The sequence below is a fragment of the Bactrocera dorsalis genome, chromosome 1 (genome assembly GCF_023373825.1).
Source record: "Bactrocera dorsalis isolate Fly_Bdor chromosome 1, ASM2337382v1, whole genome shotgun sequence".
Lineage (NCBI taxonomy): Eukaryota > Metazoa > Arthropoda > Insecta > Diptera > Tephritidae > Bactrocera > Bactrocera dorsalis.
Window position 1 is genome coordinate 67,048,448 of NC_064303.1, and position 20,258 is coordinate 67,068,705.

The window sequence follows — 20,258 nt, forward strand, 5'->3', positions numbered from 1 at the left end:
TCGCATTCCATTTGCGTGTGACCTACTACTAAGTATTTGTGTTCTATGGTAATGTCTTTTTCCACACATAAAGAGAGCAACGCATTAGAAAGGACAACATTTCTGTTTTGGTAAGAACAACCATCAGAGTAGATAACTATGTGGTGAATATGAGGATGTTTCAAAAGTTGGGTTTTTAAATGTTTTAAAACAATTGTTGTAAACGTTGCTGAGACAAGAGTTCCTTCGGTTTCATCCCAAACGTAATTATCAGACTCGCGACTTATAACATTGTATATAGTGAAGTTGTGAACTTGAAGTTTCATTTTATAATAAGAGGAGCTGGCGTTGGACTGTGGTAAAAGTTTAACTGCCTCCATATCTATGCAAAATAGTAGAAATGCACCTAATTTGGCATTTGCGATATCATTTTGCTTCTCATTTCGCATCCTTTCAATTTCATTTCGGTGAATGTCAAATATATCCTGTGACAAGTTGTTTGATTTAAAACTGGTCATTTCGTGGTTTAAATAACGAGTAATTGCTTGATTTAAAAACATTCATAAAAATTGGAAATGATACTCGAGCAATATCATTGTTTTTATGTTCTTCGCATGATTAAGAATAAAGTTCATAAATCTGTCTGTATGTTTTGAAATCTGCTTCAAAATATATTTTTGTTGTATATTTGCGACGATAGTGCGACTCCAACTTTGGTAAATCTTCTAACCAGTTTTGTACGTAGCTACATCTTTTCTTATAGTGTAATCTTTCTTTATTTTGATCAGAATTTTGCGTTTTTAGACTCTTTTGGGTGCAATGTAAGCCACTGGATTGGGTCCAACAACGTACCATTTTTTCTGATAAGCCCAAAGTTGATAGAAACATTTGCCGACAAACTTGCATTCGATTTGTATTGCGCTTTAGAAAATAATATTTAGTGTTGGAGCGTTTGGAATTTTCAACAGTTACACGTTGTGTTTTGGAACATTCAATGAGGTTTGTTACATATAATTTTTTTTCATCCCACGACATTATCCAGAACGAGTCAAAAATTTCTTTACGAGTATCTTCGGTAAAATGGGAGCAAAATCGAATGGAACTTTTCTCACAGAACTTCGACTTACACGCATCTTTCATTTCTCTGGGCTTTCTATAGTTCATATTTCCTTTAGATAAACCTTGATATTTCTGTCCTGCCATACGTTTTTGCTGGTTATTAACTTTCACATTTTTTGTAGTATTATTCGCATTTCTGGTTGCACCACTTGCTAAATTACGGGACATCTCTGATGTAGCTGATGTAGCGCATGCTTTGAGCTTTTGAAAAATGTATTTTATCATTTGCGAAATGCCGTCGGAAATAAAACTTTCGTCGGTATATATACGTAAATGAGAGGTAGGTAGCTTAAATCTTTTATGTGGAAAACAAAAAAAGGATTAAGATCCTTTTGTTTACAAATGTATTTCTAGGAAAAAGAAAATAATGACAAAGGATAAAGATCCGTTTTTTTACAAATGTATTTCTGGGAGAAAGATCCTTTTTCTACAAATGTACTTCTGGGAAAAATAATATTTAAAATGCCCAATAATATTTTGATTTATGCTTGTATAAGTTTATTAAATTTAAAACTAGACAAACTAGGCAAACTAGATAGTATTCTATGTCTAGTAAGCTATGAGCAATGTGGAGTCTCCACAGGCTATGTGCACGGCAATGCAGCAAATATTCTATATATTCTATCGAGATGCCCCGTTATTTTCCGACATATTTTCACTATCCGAATTCATATTAATGATATGTAATTTATTTGCTTAAAATTTGAACAATTCAATTATAGTTAAACACTGAGATCGCTGAAAAAACACGTGTACTGTTTGCTAAAAACTTTAATTGTGTTTACTGTGCTGTCTACTACAAAGCAAAACGGTGTAACGGGACAAGGCCGTGTTTGTATTGTGTGGTGTTTGTTGTTGTGTGTAGTTAGGGCTCTTTGCATTTATCAAAACGAACACTTTGTAGTAAGGGCCTTTTGTATTTCGTTAATAAAACAACTATTTTTAATCGTATGACTCTGTAATTTTGTATGAACATGTAGTTTGAATAAATATATTATAATCAGTCAAAAAACCCATTTTGATTTTTTTGTTAGTTAGGGCCGTTTGCATTTTAGCTAACGATATGTTTATTTAAGTACTGTATACATGTTGCTACTTAGAACAATAGTTTTGTTCATCTGACGGTTGTTTCTAGCATCTAAAACTTATCGAGATATAGAGAGACTACCAATAAGAACGACGTGATGTTAAAAAGAACTAAAACTCTTAAATCTATTCAAAATAGGTTATGTTTTTTTGTTATGCTAATAATTTTATGCAATTTATGATTTGAATAAAATGTTAGCCAAATGGGTACCACGGCTCCATTTGCATATCTCCATCCGTTTCCGCCAATTTTCGATGACTCGGCGCAACATTTTGGCTATAGTGCGCTGAATGTTGTCTTCGATCTCCTCGAGCGTTGATGGTCGGGTGGCGTAAACTTTTAATTTAGTACACTCTTAAAGAAGGCTTTAAAAATTTACTAGATATTATACCTTCTTGGCAGGTGACAATATTAGGACTAAAGTACAATTGGTTTCCTTTCCTGAGGAGAACTTGTGTTATTTTTAATACATATAAATCAAACACCTACTAGGATATCGGAAGAAAGTTTTACTCAAATAGTACCTGCTTTGTTATCTGAAATTTGAAATTGGACTTAAGGGCGTATTCTACTCTAGAAATCAAAGTTTGGGCAGTTTTTTGAATTTTATTTAAAAAACAACCAAAAATATTTTTACTATCTATTTTTTTATAGTGTTTTTATTGATATCTTAAGAATACAGAAAAAAATTTTACAAAAAAATATTAAAAATTAAGCTAATTAGAGGGGGGGAGACAGGTGTAAAAAAATGGCGCATCCTGGTGACATTGATCCTGACTCTCCTGGTGGTCTGAAAAAAAAATGAAAAGAAATTCTTAAAGTATGCTGTTATAGTCCCTACCTCAAGAAACACGAAAAGAAACTTTTTTCTGAAAAATAGCGACTGGCTGAAAATAAAAATCATTTTTTACGCTTTTTTTTGAAATTCCTGAATTTTTTTTTTAAATATTAAAAACAAAGGATTAATAATTATATAAAGGTAAAGGATTATATAAAGAAGGTCTACATAAAATTTCAAGTAAATCGGTTGTATAAAACTTGAGATAATGCCGCTACCGTGTGGAAAAAAGTAGTTTCGAAAAAAACGCGTTTAAAAAAGTGAGTCTACCTACCTACCGGGCTAGGTACTGCGTCACTAAAGTAACTGTAGCTCTTAAAATAATTTTAGTTTTTAAAAATCCTTTGGAGAATATGTTCTTAAGGGTCTAAACTTTAAATATATGAAAAAAATCGAATTTTTCAAAATTCTAGAGTAGAATACCCCCTTAACTATTTAAAAGTTTCCAAATGCCGAATATGTCTTCATTAAAAAATTTGTCGAATCTTAAATTTTTAAGCAACTCTTTTTAGGATAAAGTTTTAGTTTTTGATAAATAACCAGAGTTTAAATTTTCAGTTATATCCAAACTTTGCTCATCCTTACTTCTTAGATAAAGTTTTGTCTGAAAGTGCTTTCCTGCGTTTAATGATTGCGAGAGTATGATCTCCTCCAAGAATAACGTATAAAAATATAGTCCATCTAACCAATTAACTTACGTTAATGCAATCAGCCTTTCCTCTAAGGATCTAAGAAAATAATCTTTTATATTGAGTAAAAATACGTCAAGTGGACCCCTCATTTTCCACTTCATCATCGAATTTGAATGTGAGTATTTTTTCATAAAGTAGTCACCATGAACAAATAAGCCCAGTTTTTTTAAATTTAAATTTTAATAACAATTTTTTTTTAATTGAAAATTTTTACGACTTCTAATTCCAATTCTTGTACTTTCAGAAAATATGCATGAACTTTAATTATTTTTATTTTTTCAAATTGTTTATTAACTTTTAAGTTAACAAATGAACATTTTTAATGACTTCTCCCTCAAAAAGTAAAATTTTTTTTCAGTATTTTGTAATAAACATTCAAGTAACGAAATCCGCGGTATGGTTAATTTTATTTAAACAAATGACAGAAATAATAAATGATATATATATTTTATAAATAAAAAAGAAGTTAAATAATTTTTAAATTAATTTTATAACTCATACTTATTGCTTTATTTCTTTTTTTAACTTTATTGGCAACGATTTTATTTTATTTGTTAAAACTTTTTGACATTCTTTATCACTCGAGACTCTCTTGATTTTGATTGGAGGTTCACCAATTTCTGTTAATAATTTATTAACCTTATAAATTTTTAATTTGTTATCTACCGGTTTGCATTGAAAAGTGGAATCATTTTCTTCGTCATCTTCGATCACATCATTCGACTATTCAGGAATGTTGACTTCAGAACATGAATTCACCGATAATTCACCAAGAATTTCAGGTTTTCGACCAAAATAAATTGTCGGTTCACATGAATTGCACATATAATTGCCAATAATATCTTTGAAAACATGAGCGCAATTTTTTGTTATTAAAACTAAGTTTTTATGACTTTTTTATGATTTTTTTTGTTAAATGGATTGTAGCATTTATTTACCCCGTTCATCTTTAACACGTTCTACCCGGGGCATTTTTTGCGTGTTCGTATACAGCGCGTGCACGAGAATCCAAGTTGTACGTTCAACGGAACTCTTCTACTGCGCAATATGCACGTAAAACCAACTTGTTCGTTCGCGGAATTATATAATATATACTGTGCAATATACTTAAAAAAACTAATACAATTACGACTCGTAAAGTTTTTTAAAAACAATAAATAAAATAAATAGCAAAATACTGCTAGAATTTACTATATTTGTTTTTTATTTATAAAAAAATATATATGATTTATTATCTCTGTCATTTGTTTAAATTAAATTAACCATAAAATAACGATATTTTTAATTAAACCATTAACTATTATCCCTTACTTATAATTACGGAGTAAATCTAAAGGTAAGTCAATGATACGCGGCAGCGCTGAACAATTTTTTTGCTTAATCTAATTGCGATCAGTCATTTCGGATTTCGTTACTTGAATGTTTATTGCAAAATACTGAAAAAAAATTTAATTTTTTGAGGGAGAAGTCATTAAAATGTTCATTTGTTAACTTAAAAGTTAATAAACAATATGAAAAAATAAAAATAATTTAAATTCATGCATATTTTCTGAAAGTACAAGAGAGGATGGAGTCATGTGTAGAAGTTCACGCAAGTGAGGAAAGTTCTCTGATCGCCATTCACTTGGGAGTGGCCAGAAACGATTCATTTACATATGACTCAAGCAGCTCACGACTTCCGGTCTTTGACCAAGTATCCTCTGGGTAGCCTAAGAACATCCGTTTGAAGGCGAGCTAAAGTGAGAAGGCGAAATATCCCCTACTTAGGGTTGTGCGCTGGGTTTGGGACCCGCCACGTAAAAAAACACCCCCAAGGAAAAAGCAAACACAGCCTCGGATGAGAGACCCCCCTTTTGATGACGACCATGGCAAACGAAATAAGGACTATGATTTGAGGGCATGCACCTGGAATGTCCGGTCCCTTAATTGGGAAGGTGCCGCTGCCCAGCTGGTAGATGTCCTCGTAAAGATAAAGGCTGACATCACCGCCGTCCAAGAAATGCGATGGACGGGATAAGGACAGAGACGAGTAGGTCCTTGTGACATTTACTACAGTGGCCATATAAAGGAGCGCAAGTTTGGTGTTGGATTCGTGGTGGGAGAGAGACTCCGTCGCCGAGTACTATCATTCACTCCGGAGAATGAACGTCTAGCCACAATCCGCATCAAAGCGAGGTTCTTCAACATATCGCTCATTTGCGCCCACGCCCCGACGGAAGAGAAGGACGATGTGACCAAAGATGCTTTTTATGAGTGCTTGGAGCGCACTTACGAGAGATGCCCCCGCCACGATGTCAAAATCGTGCTTGGCGACTTCAACGCCAGGGTGGGCAAAGAAGGTATCTTTGGCACTACGGTCGGTAAATTCAGCCTCCACGAGGAAACATCCCCAAATGGGTTGAGGCTGATCGACTTCGCCGGGGCCCGAAATATGGTTATCTGTAGTACTAGATTCCAGCATAAGAAGATACATCAAGCTACCTGGCTGTCTCCGGATCGGAAAACCACCAACCAGATCGATCATGTTGTGATAGACGGAAGACACGTCTCCAGTGTTTTAGATGTGCGTGCGCTCCGAGGTCCTAACATCGACTCGGACCACTATCTTGTTGCAGCCAAGATTCGCACCCGCCTCTGTGCAGCAAAAAACGCACGCCAACAAACACAAGGAAGGTTCGACGTCGAGAAGCTGCAATCACAACAGACAGCCGAACGATTTTCTACTCGGCTTGCACTCCTGCTCTCTGAGAGCACTCGTCAACAACTCGGTATAAGGGAACTGTGGGACGGCATTTCAAACTCCTTACGTACAGCTGCAACCGAAACCATTGGTTTTCGGAAAGTGCAAAAGAACAGCTGGTACGACGAGGAGTGCCGTGTCGCAGCGGAGAGAAAACAGGCTGCCTACCTCGCAACGTTACGATCGACCACAACACGTGCGGGATGGGATAGATACCGAGAGTTGAAGAGGGAAGCGAGACGCATTTGCAGACAGAAGAAGAAAGAGGCCGAAATGCGTGAGTACGAACAGCTCGATAAGCTGGCCGACAGGGGTAATGCTCGAAAATTCTACGAAAAAATGCGGCGACTTACAGAAGGTTTCAAGACCGGAGCATACTCCTGTAGAACCCCCAAAGGTGATCTAGCCACCGATGCCCAGAGCATACTTAGATTATGGAGGGAACACTTCTCCAGCCTGCTGAATGGCAGTGAACACATAGCACCAGGAGAAGGCGAACCCGATTCCCCAATCGATGACGATGGAGCAGACGTTCCATTGCCCGGCCATGACGAAGTTCGAATAGCAGTTGCCCGCCTGAAGAACAATAAAGCGGCAGGGGCCGACGGATTGCCGGCCGAGCTATTCAAACACGGCGGCGAAGAACTGATAAGGAGCATGCATCAGCTTCTTTGCAAAATATGGTCGGATGAAAGCATGCCCAACGATTGGAATTTAAGTGTGCTATGCCCAATCCATAAAAAAGGAGACCCCACAATCTGCGCCAACTACCGTGGGATTAGCCTCCTCAACATTGCATATAAGGTTCTGTATGTGTGAAAGATTAAAGCCCACTGTCAACAAGCTGATTGGACCTTATCAGTGTGGCTTCAGACCTGGTAAATCAACAACCGACCAGATATTCACCATGCGCCAAATCTTGGAAAAGACCCGTGAAAGGAGAATCGACACTCACCACCTATTCGTCGATTTCAAAGCTGCTTTCGACAGCACGAAAAGGAGCTGCCTTTATGCCGCGATGTCTGAATTTGGTATCCCCGCAAAACTAATACGGCTGTGTAAACTGACGTTGAGCAACACGAAAAGCTCCGTCAGGATCGGGAAGGACCTCTCCGAGCCGTTCGATACCAAACGAGGTTTCAGACAAGGCGACTCCCTATCGTGCGACTTTTTCAATCTGCTGCTGGAGAAAATAGTTCGAGCTGCAGAACTGAACCGAGCAGGTACAATCTTTTATAAGAGTGTACAGCTGCTGGCGTATGCCGATGATATTGATATCATCGGTCTCAACACCCGCGCCGTTAGTTCTGCTTTCTCCAGACTGAACAAGGAAGCAACGCAAATGGGTCTGGCAGTGAACGAGGGCAAGACGAAATATCTCCTGTCATCAAACAAACAGTCGTCGCACTCGCGACTTGGCACTCACGTCACTGTTGACAGTCATAACTTTGAAGTTGTAGATAATTTCGTCTATTTAGGAACCAGCATTAACACCACCAACAATGTCAGCCTAGAAATCCAACGCAGGATTACTCTTGCCAACAGGTGCTACTTCGGACTGAGTAGGCAATTGAAAAGTAAAGTCCTCTCTCGACGAACAAAAACCAAACTCTATAAGTCGCTCATAATTCCCGTCCTGCTATATGGTGCAGAGGCTTGGACGATGACAACAACCGATGAGTCGACGTTGCGAGTTTTCGAGAGAAAAGTTCTGCGGAAGATTTATGGTCCTTTGCGCGTTGGCCACGGCGAATACCGCATTCGATGGAACGATGAGCTGTACGAGATATACGACGACATCGACATAGTTCAGCGAATTAAAAGACAGCGGCTACGCTGGCTAGGTCATGTTGTCCGGATGGATGAAAACACTCCAGCTCTGAAAGTATTCGACGCAGTACCCGCCGCGGGAAGCAGAGGAAGAGGAAGACCTCCACTCCGGTGGAAGGACCAAGTGGAGAAGGACCTGGCCTCGCTTGGAATATCCAATTGGCGCCACGTAGCGAAGAGAAGAAACGATTGGCGCGCTGTTGTTGACTCGGCTATAATCGCGTAAGCGGTGTCTACGCCAGTGAAAAAGAAGAAGAAGAATTGGACTATAGCTCGTGAAAATTTTATCAAAAAATCACGAATAGTTTTTTAATTATTAATTTTTTAACTAAAAGTAGTAAAAATTTTCAATTAAAAAAAAATTTTGTTAAAATTAAAATTAAAAAAAAAACTGGGCGGGGGATTATTTGTTCATGGTGACTACTTTATGAAAAAATACTCACATTCAAATTCGATGATCAAGTGGAAAATGGGGGGTCTACTTGACGTATTTTTACTCATTGTTAAATAAATAATATACATACACATTTACATACAAATGTTGTTTTAAGAGTGTAAATTCTATTTATACATTGTAATTCTAGGTCTGCAGAGAGAGCTATTCCAGAAGAAAACTCAGAAGATTTAATATATTCTGACAGTGAGTAATACACATTGGTTTATTATTTTTGAAGATATTTTGAAGTGTTAAATGTTTTTATATTTACATAGGCATACATTTTCGAAAAGATTTATATATTCCTATGGCTCCGGTGGTGAAACCATTGGATTCAATCGGACACAATAAGGCTCAACAAGAGAGACAATTTACCGTAGGCGATGCTGCTGTTTTGTCTTGCAACAATTCTCAAAATTCCATCGTAACAACTGATTTGGCTCCCCAAATTCATGCAATTATTATTTCATCAGCAAAGCCCAACGATTTCGAAAAGTAAGTATATTTTGTTTCGGGAGATTTCAAAATATTATTTCAATAGTAGTGAAGGCATATGAGGACTTTTCAGAGTTTCGTTTGAACATATTATCTTTAATTTGTCCTACAATATAGTATAGAAACCCCCTTTCAGAGTTATCCAAATATGGTATAAAATGTTTAAATTAAGAATACAACTTTCAATTAATCCGGGGCCCAATAGTTATTGGTATCAATGAAAAAAATATTTAACCCGCACAAATATTAATTTTACATTTTACGGAAATATCACCCGATTTCATCGATTTTTACAGTGTCGGTGGAGTTGCTTAAACGATTTGGATATTGTATTTTAAGTGGCTTAGGAGTTAGGTACATTGAACGTCTTAGAAGGCGGAGCAATAGCTTAATTACGCCCATTTACGAACTGATCCTCACTAATTTGCCAAGGAACACGTGTTTCATCAAGATTGTTTAATGTTTACTCAAGTTATCGTTTGTGCAGATGTAAAGACCGAAAGTCACTCGAATTTCAACTTGTCTCATCATCCTTATCATTTATAAATGATGATCTATTTCGAGGTTCCCTAATTTTTTGAAAGAAAATGAAATAATTTATTATCATTCGAAGGAACATTCTTTCCGCCAAGTCGTCCCATACGTCATACCGAGTTGCTGCAGACGACGCCGAATCGACTGTTCGTGTACACTCTCAGCTACGGCTGCTATATTATCTTCATTGCGTGCTGGACGTGGTCATTCGGTCGAATATTATCCAATAATGAATGCTGGATATCAAGATGGGTAAAGACGTTACGAATAGTACGCTCAGTAGGCCGATTATGTTGAACATAAGAAGAGTGAAGCGCGTGAAACACATTCTTTACAGAACGTGAGCTTTCGTATTAAATTGGAAAGATTTGCAACGTTGTTCAGTCGTTAGTCTTTCCATAATAAAATGCCAAACAATACTGAACAAAAATAACATGAAGGCTTGACAACACTCACTCGTGAGTATGTATAAAAAAACTATTATACTCTCTAGCAATATGTTAGGTCAGCGTTTAAAAAAACTAAGAGCACCTTTTCTTTCAAAACCACTCCCGTTTCGCTGCTTTCCTGGCAGAAAATTTACATGCGAAAACTGCAACGAAGTCACCGATTTGAGTTGATTATGCAAATACCTCATTAAAGTGGTATAACTTCTATGTTGTTTTTGTAACGACCGTAAGGGCTGCAAGGTTCAAATAAGTTGTCAGAGGTGTAGGGTTAGCTGAGTATGCAAAGAGTTAGAGTTATGGACATGTCTGACGTTTGTTGCCTCCAAAGTCTGGTCAGCGTATTGTCTTATGTCGTCAGTATTTCACATCAATGTTGGTGCCCGTGTCTTTGAGTATCTGGTATAGCTTGTTTGTTAGAGAGTAAGAGTATCTGAGCTCAAAGCTAATTTCGTTTAGCGCTGATTGATTTTAGGTCAGCTCAGAAGAATTTCATCAATACGAGAAACCAGTTTTGAAGCACCGACACGCGTGAGTTAATATCGGTTTACGATATGAGAATAAAATATTAAACAACTTAGTAAGAATATCATTAAAGAACATGCACTTTAAATATAATATATAATTTACTACGTTAAAGTGCATATTCTTAAATGATATCCTTTAGACTAACTTGTATATAAATTTATATAAATCTTATGTCGGTATTCTGCGTGAGACGATTGTCTCATGTCTCTAATAGTGACTATAGTAATTTAGTGATTCTGTTAGTCAGGAGTCTCATTTTGGTATTCTGGCAGTTACAGTATAGTAGTATACTGTAAAGTAGTATACTCTATTTGCCAGAATACCAAAATGAGACTCCTGACTAACAGAATCACTGAATTACTATAGTCACTATTAGAGACATGAGACAATCGTCTCACGCAGAATACCGATATTAGTGCAACTTATAATATTGAGATGCCGGTTATTTACTAGTACATAACTATTTGAGTTGTTATTGTTTGTTGTAGTGATAGTGTATTTCTATTGTTCCAAGATACGATTTTTTTGAAGTATTTTCCTTAATGTTGTTTACGGAAACAAAAGGTTGCTTTGATGTTTGTTTGTTTAGGATATTTTAGTGATATAATACGATAGTGCATGTCAAAGCAAATTCTATTGTTTTGATGTCGTTTACAAGCAAGCGCTTATCATGGTGTACGTGACCTAGAATGAGCCTATGTCATTAATTCCCCTTCTCCTTAAAACGAACGTCCTCTCTACGCTGCTACGTGTTGTTGAAGACAGTTCATTCCGATTTCATATAATTCGTCAGTTTGCCTTTGTGAAGCTTTTTTCTATATTCGTGGTATCTGCATACCACAAATGATGACTACTAAAGTACGGAATCCCATTATGATAAATAACGTCATCTGTAGTAGGTTTTTTTTCAATATGTATCAAAAATGTTGAGAGTTTTTGGATATTGATGATTGTACGAGTAATGTGCTGAACGTATAGAGAGCGACAGACTTCAAGCGACATCTCTCAAATATTAAAAAAACAGATGTTCTTATGGACACATATTGCTGTCTGTGTCTAGCACCACTACACGACAGCAGGCTTTTAGTTGTCGCTCTTGCTAAATTGCCAACGACAGTAGGGAGGAGAGGAGAGGATGTCACTAATATGTAAAATGTAAAATTATTCAAAGCTCTAACAAACCTGACGTTATTTTACTGAGAGAAGCATAAAATAGCTCTGTTATATCATTTGTAATAACAATGAATAATTTAAAACAAATAAATTTACCTATTTACGTATTTTTTGTATAAAAAATTTTAATTGATGTGAAAGGTATTAGTATGGCAACAACGAAAATGTGTACATACAAAATGGACAGTTGTGTTGTTTTGTGTACATGCCGGCCATTGTATATCGCTGCCGTTTTACAAATGATCATGGAGCAGGCTTCACGACGCTTTTTACAGTTCATTGTTGTGCAGTCATGTCGTGCCGCTTCTATGTGTTCAGCACATAATACATCGTATTATAGATGTTCGTGGATTCAATAAAGTGTATCAGTTTAGGTCCTGATATATGCATGTTGTTTCAAGTATGCTGATAATCTGTCAAAATGTATCCATTCTCTTGAATGCGGATTGGAGCTTTATTTTCGTGGATTGTTTCGCATTAGGCTGACTTTTTTATAGCATAATTGTCAGAGAAAATTTTTATTTTAAAAATAATGTTGCCCATATAATTTCTTCTTTTAGATAATCTTTGATAATCGTTATATTTTCCGATCTTCGGCTTTAAATTAATGTTTAAGTGCTAAAGAATATATGTTTGTACATTAAATAGTCTACATTTTGTTTCAAGATATGAATGTCGGCATATCCTTATATATTAATTATTGGAAGACCCAACTTTATTAATAGGTACACATCTTTCAAATTTAATGTGTCAGAATAAAAATTATAAGTTTTCGCAAAATTTATAGTATTCTTCTTCTGATATTACAAAATTTTCGGTTATTGCTTGGGATCAACTGTGAATTATTTGTTTTTGATTATTATTATTTTCTATTTGCAAATTAAGTGAAATTTTGATTTTCACAAGGTCATCGTGGCTCTTTACCACAGAGCCAAGAAAGTGTTATTTTGGGTCGGGGAAGGCTACTAAAGCCAGTGTTCTTGAAAACACAAATAATAACTCTGGCTTTACATTTTCGGCATCGTTGTTCAAATCTTTGACAAACCATAAAATGAAATTGTAAAAATAATGTTGAAACAGGATTGTTATTTACGGAAGGCTACGGAAATCAGTCTAAATATTTGAGACCATTGCTCAAAATTTTGACAGAAATCGTAAAATGACACATAACGATGGGTTTACGGGTTTCAAGAAATCGAATTTTTCAATCTTTCTACACACTATGCTCGACAAGAATTTATTATACCCTGAATAAGGCTTATTAAGTTTGCCAGGAAATTTGTAACACCCAGAAGGAAGCGTCGGAGACCCTATAAAGTATATATATAAATGATCAGTATGTTGAGCTGAGTCGATTTAGCCATGTCCGGCTGTCTGTCTGTATATATGAAGCGATTATTTAATTGCAAAACTTAAATAAATCTTCTTATGTCGAGTGGTTAATTTAAAACTTTTATTTATTTCGTTTCTCAACTTTGTTATATAGGAATTGGTTAAGTTGCACGAGTCGTTAAAACACGTGTGTGCTTAGCAAGCGCAAAAGATAGAAGAGGGATATCTTCTGTATGCATTACAGACAAAGCGGGCGCTGACACGAAGGACAGTGGAAACGTCAGTAATGAAGGAAATTCGTCAGGGCTGCATTTTGGTAATGTGGTTGCCACCACATATATACGAATGTCCCTCAGTTTTTCAGATATCGTTTTGAAATTTTGCAAACGTCATTTTTTCTTAAAGAAGCTGCTCATTTGTCGGAACGGCCGAAATCGGACCACTATAACATATAGCTGCCATACAACCGGGGCGATCGGAATGAAGTTCTTGTATGGAACACTTTCACATTTGACAATGTATATTCACAAAAGTTGGCACAGGTTATTTTCTAAGATAATAATGTAATATACGAAGATATTGTTCAGAACTGAACACACAGTTACTAAAAAAAATCCACCTGTGAAGGGTAACTTCGGTGCAGCCGAAGTTAACGTTTTTTCTTGTTTTTTTCTGTATTGGGTAGATCAAACTTAGCTTCTAATCATTGACCTTATTTTAAAAAGAACCATGCACTTTGCCAGTGTTTCGCCGTATTTTAATATCCATCGTGGCATCTTTTAGAATTTTCGGGCATTCTTCTTTTGTCGAGCAGAAAACCCTTTGTCGTAGCTTCTCGACGTCGTACCTCCCCTGTGTTTGTTGACGGGCGTGCTTTGCTGTATAGAGGCAGGCGTGTCGGCACGTCAAGGACACTGAATACATGTCGTCTAACTATTGCAACATGATCTATCTGGTTTCGGACTTTTCGAACCGGAGACAGCCAAATAGCGTGATGAATTTTCTTATGCTGGATTCTAGTACTACATACAACCATATTTAGGGCCCCTGCGAAGTCAATCAAATTCCACTCATTTGGAGAAACTCTTGTTCGAAAATGGCTCTGTTTAAGTCGCACATATTGACTAAATAAATGAAATCACTATATTATGTAGCTATGGATGTTCTCTGAGTTTCAAAAAATTGACTCACATAATGTGGGATATATATGGTATAAGGGGTACGGGAGGTTTGAATTTCTTACATTAAGAATATGTTATGGGAGCTAGGAGAACGATAGACTCGCATGTAATCATTATCGATATAAGGACTGCGTTTCATGAAGCTACCTCTCATAAAATCACCAATATATAAGGAGTAAAGACAGAGGGATGGCTGAAAACCTTTGCATTGAGTATAAATAACATACAAGAAATGATTCTGTCCGAATTTAAATAATATATCTCAAAGATTCTCCCATATTTTCGGTAGAAAGTTAGCATATTCCATAATATATAGGGTGATTTTTTAAGAGCTTGATAACTTTTTTAAAAAAAAAACGCATAAAATTTGCAAAATCTCATCGGTTCTTTATTTGAAACGTTAGATTGGTTCATGACATTTACTTTTTGAAGATAATTTCATTTAAATGTTGACCGCGGCTGCGTCTTAGGTGGTCCATTCGGAAAGTCCAATTTTGGGCAACTTTTTCGAGCATTTCGGCCGGAATAGCCCGAATTTCTTCGGAAATGTTGTCTTCCAAAGCTGGAATAGTTGCTGGCTTATTTCTGTAGACTTTAGACTTGACGTAGCCCCACAAAAAATAGTCTAAAGGCGTTAAATCGCATGATCTTGGTGGCCAACTTACGGGTCCATTTCTTGAGATGAATTGTTGTCCGAAGTTTTCCCTCAAAATGGCCATAGAATCGCGAGCTGTGTGGCATGTAGCGCCATCTTGTTGAAACCACATGTCAACCAAGTTCAGTTCTTCCATTTTTGGCAACAAAAAGTTTGTTAGCATCGAACGATAGCGATCGCCATTCACCGTAACGTTGCGTCCAACAGCATCTTTGAAAAAATACGGTCCAATGATTCCACCAGCGTACAAACCACACCAAACAGTGCATTTTTCGGGATGCATGGGCAGTTCTTGAACGGCTTCTGGTTGCTCTTCACCCCAAATGCGGCAATTTTGCTTATTTACGTAGCCATTCAACCAGAAATGAGCCTCATCGCTGAACAAAACACGCGCGCGAAACACATTTCGAACCGAACACTGATTTTGGTAATAAAATTCAATGATTTGCAAGCGTTGCTCGTTAGTAAGTCTATTCATGATGAAATGTCAAAGCATACTGAGCATCTTTCTCTTTGACACCATGTCTGAAATCCCACGTGATCTGTCAAATACTAATGCATGAAAATCCTAACCTCAAAAAAATCACCCGTTATATAACTAGACATAAGTGCGTTCCAACGACCGAACAATATGCTAATATTTCGTTCAAATTATAACGGACACAATTACATAAAAATTCGTATTAATTTATTTTTTTATTTTTTTAAGAACAATATTTAAAATGATCACAATAAACACATTGCACTAGCGAAGACTGGTTCGCCGTGGATCAACTAAAACTAATGCGATAGTTATCATTAATTCACTCCTGGCTGACACTGGTTCGCATTTATTTTTTCGGTAGAACTATAGTTCTCAATTACAGCTTCTGACTCTAAGAATGTTTTTTAAACACACTATACATATTGTGTTCCGTACCTTCGTATTTACATATGAACCTTTTTGTTTGAGTCACTACAGTACTTAACAACATTATTTTAAAATTTACGACTATTGTTCCTTAATGAATGAGCTTGAAATACACACCATATATTAACTAGTATATGTAATTTTGAATTATATGTTTTACATGAAATAAAAAATGTACTATAGAACAAATTATTGAATAAAAATAATTTTTGATCAACTAATATGGATGCACATTAGGGTGTATTATTCTGAGGCACCCTTTTTTTCAACTGAAAAACAGGCTCAAAACTTTCGAAAATGTGAAAAACAACGTCACTCAAAAGATGAGCTCTTAATATTAATATTAAGAGGTGCCTCTTTCAAATTTTCTGTTTTCCATATAAATAACATGGAAAAAAATCATTTTTTTTTTGTGGTGGTTATTGTGCGGAGGTTATTATATGTGCACGCGATGGCTGCCAGTGGGGATGGTAAACTCGATTCCCATTCTACTCGAAACCGAGTTTTCTCGTAAAATAATCGGTTTCCTCAGAATGACACACCCTAATGCACATACATATTTTTCAAATATAAATACATACACATGTATTGTCTCGGCAAATTCTATGACGGACATGTTCAAAGGAGTTTGAACATATTGTCGAGGGAAAGAAATTATTAGTTAATTAGGCAACTATAGACATGCATATTATATATAAATCTTCTGACCGTGTGTTTGCATTTGAACTGCTCCTAAACAGATGGACCGATTTTGATGAAATTTTGTGTGTATGTTCAAGGAGATTCGAGAATGGTTTAGATTTACAATTTGGTCCACTGGAAAATGTTTTTAAATTATTTTTTAATTTTTAATCAATTGTTATTTTTGGAATGTTTGACCGATAGATGGCGCTATCATCGCATTATCCAATATTCAAGCCTTAAATTGGCGTAAACGTGCATTAAAGAAAACGATGCCAAAGTAAAAGGCGACATGAGTGGATCAAGTTTTTATATTGTGGACAGAGTTGTTCGTTCTTAAGTAATAAATTGGGTGATTCAATACATCTATGGGTAGCTATAACATTTTTTTCATACCTGCTAACTATTGGAGGGGGTATCTTGGCAGGCAATTTAAAATTGCAAAAGGTCTGCCATAAAAAAATAGCGGCATAACTGAGATATACAGAAATCTTTTCGAAGCATTGCACAGAGCAATGCAATATTTAAACGGGAACGATGAATACATATTTATATGTGTACAATTTCAAACTGATCCTTCCTGAAAAATAATAAAATTGTTAAATATTGGGAATGGTAGAATAGAACTGCAATCAAATACACAATGCAATGAATTAAAACTGGCTCATTTATCATTCGATGAATAATATACCACGGGCATCCCAAAAGACTGATGCCATAACCTTGCGAGCCGATTTTTTTTGTCTTTCCACGCTTGAGAACCGTTTCTTAATATGCAGTCCACCAGGCTGACAACTCGATTGACTTCACTGATGCAAATTCAACAGTATTTTTACCCCAAAAACCAATTCCTTCTTAACGCACGAAATGCTTTTTGATTCATTTTTGTTGCTTCATCAAAAATGCGATTATTCCTTAACTAATACTTATAATCTAACTAATAGAAATCATATAGATGGTATTAGTAGTACTATCTATGTATGAGCCACAGTAAAACGTAAGTGGATCCTCTTGTATTGCATATAAAAAAGATATTTGAACACATATATTTATGCATAAATAAGCGACTATTTTCTTCTTTTGCGATGTTATTTGTCTTAACTAATATCGTATTTTTACGATGGTTCGCGTCCAGATACAAGAGTTTTGCTTCATGCAATGCTCTTTAATCCATTATTAGATTAATATCCATTCCTAATTGTACAACAAATTGCGCTTGATTTGTGTGGAGTATATTTAAGCCTTTGGATCTTTCTCTCTATCCGCCTTCATTCGCAGACCGTAGCAAAAATTTTTTTTTTGCTAAATTGATACAAATATCCAACAAAGAATTTGTCTCAAATTTTGTATTTCTAACGAGGAATGGTATAAAGCCTGCAACGACGGCCGAGAGATCGTTGGTCTCTTTCTGGGCGACCATTGACCTCTTCAACTGATGAAAATAATAAAAAAGTGAAGGATATAGTAAGTACTAACTTAATATTTCCGTCACAGATCTTACATTTCACACATTCAGAAATTGCTGCAAACACTGTTATAAAATTTAAAATGTGATACTTAACAGATGGATTACGTGGAACTGAGATTTTCTTTTGTTCTTTAAATGTTTCACAGAGGCACTGAAACTACTTTCATCCGTTTTTTGGATGAAATACATTTTTGCGTCTTTTTGTTCTCGACTTACATATTTTAAGAGGTTTTCTCATTTCTCTGGAAAACTTTATTTTCACGAAAAAATTACCGAAAAAAACATGAACGAACTTACAAACTGCTTTTGAACAAAGACCTGGTTTCAAAATTGTTTTCTTGTACGATAAGTCTAGTCCTTTTATACATCATATCATATCGAATGTTCATCGACAAAATTAACTACTAGTATATCTTGTATATCTGGCACATGGAAAAAGCAAGGGTTTACTTCCTTGTACGATGCGACGTTATTGATCGAATACTATTCTGGTAAAATCGTAGATATTTTTGTAAAAAGTGCCTACTGCACACTGTGTGAAACTTGGAAGAAGAAACTAAATACCTTTGAGAAAATTGAAGTTGATTCAGTCATCTGGGTCATGTACAAAATTTACATCGGAGACGGTAAATCCAAAACATATACGCGGGAATTTTTACAGACTGCGCCTTACGGTGATCAAGAAGTGAGTGAGTGAGAAGTGGAAAAGAAAACTTACTGGAATTATGTTCGATAAGTTGACAGTTAATTATGGCAGGAGAAATTGTGATTCCGTTACAAATACTACTTATTGTTCAACTGACGAAAAACTTCAGCACGACAAGTGTCCGGATGGACTATACTTATGGTGTAGCTGGTAGAGAGCTGCAGCTGCCAATCAATTATCTACTTTCAAACATAATTATGAGCCATTACCAGAAGATGTTGTTGAGGCTATGCGTCCGATTTTTACAGATCTCAGGTGGTTTTAACCAAAACAACAACGAGAGCTACAATCAACCGATTTAGAAATTCTCTTCCAAAATTGTACCGGGCGGTTCAAAGGCCGTGAAAATCGCTGCATACATAGCTGCCGGCATATTTAATGAAGAAATGGCATCAATATTGTATTATATGTATTAAATTACATTTCGGCACAATGGGCGTTCAGAAGAAAAAGAAAATGAGCAGCGAGTGAACATTTCCGATCTCAGAGCGCGTTATAGCACCCGAGATGGCCCGCAGTCAACATCACCTCAAGTTATTAGGAGCTGCCGAATCGGCGGAGAGTATAATATATTGTTTTAGTAATTAATCGAAGATTATTTTTTTAAACAAGTTAAGACCGAAATTTTGGTCAAAAATCTTTTTTTTTTATTGAGAATCCGTTGTTTTGTTTTGCTTATTCCTTCGATTAATTACTAAATTTAACATTACTTTAACAAATTTTGTTTGGTTTTTTAATTTCAGTAATTTCAGAGGATTCAGTTCAGAGTTATAGTGGTCACCGCAAAACGTCTTTTTTGAGAAGAGCTCCCGGAGATCAGCTGCAGTTCCGTTCTAAATAAATATTTTTACTAATACTAACCGTGCGATTTTGTAACGTGAGACAGTCTTAAGTCTCTAAATTTGAGACTTTAAGTTAGAGACAATTTTTGAGACTTGAGACGATATTGCTATTCTGTAAGCAACAGTCACAAAATCTATTACATTTCATTATTCAGAGATGTTTTTACACTTGAATGAAAATAAATATGTCGATAACAAATATTAAATTTTCTATAACATAGTCAAAAAACATAATTATCAATAAAAATAAAAATATGCGTTGACTTTGTTTCATAATATTTACGAAATTTATGTAAAATTGATTTATTTTTCATCTTTTCGTGTTTGAGTTACTTACAAAATATAAAAAAACGTCAATCGATTAATATCTATGATGATCTCTATTCAGTATATTCAAAATGGCAGACAAGAGCTCTTTTTAGTTTTGTGACCTGCTAACTACCAGGTCTCAACATTTTGAGACTAACGCTAGAGACTGTTTAGTGAATAGTAACTAGTCACAAATTAAGATTTTGCCTCAAAATGACTCAAATAGAGACTAGAAACTGGTTACAGAATCCCGCTATAAGTCTTAAAAGGCAGTTAG

The 20,258-nt window shown here is 35.7% G+C and overlaps 1 protein-coding gene across 8 annotated transcripts in view; it reads left to right on the plus strand.

Moving 5' to 3' along the window:
* Irs1 (insulin receptor substrate 1) overlaps positions 1 to 20,258 on the plus strand; it is a 276,196-nt gene that overhangs the window by 244,034 nt on the left and 11,904 nt on the right. For 6 of the 8 annotated variants that reach the window (XM_049446911.1, NM_001319782.1, XM_049447668.1 and 3 more), the window contains 2 exon segments: positions 8,870 to 8,925; positions 8,997 to 9,216. The exons of 1 other annotated variant lie outside the window; for it this stretch is intronic. In XM_049446911.1, coding sequence (XP_049302868.1) covers positions 8,870 to 8,925; positions 8,997 to 9,216 — 276 coding nt within the window. 8 annotated transcript variants of the gene reach the window in all.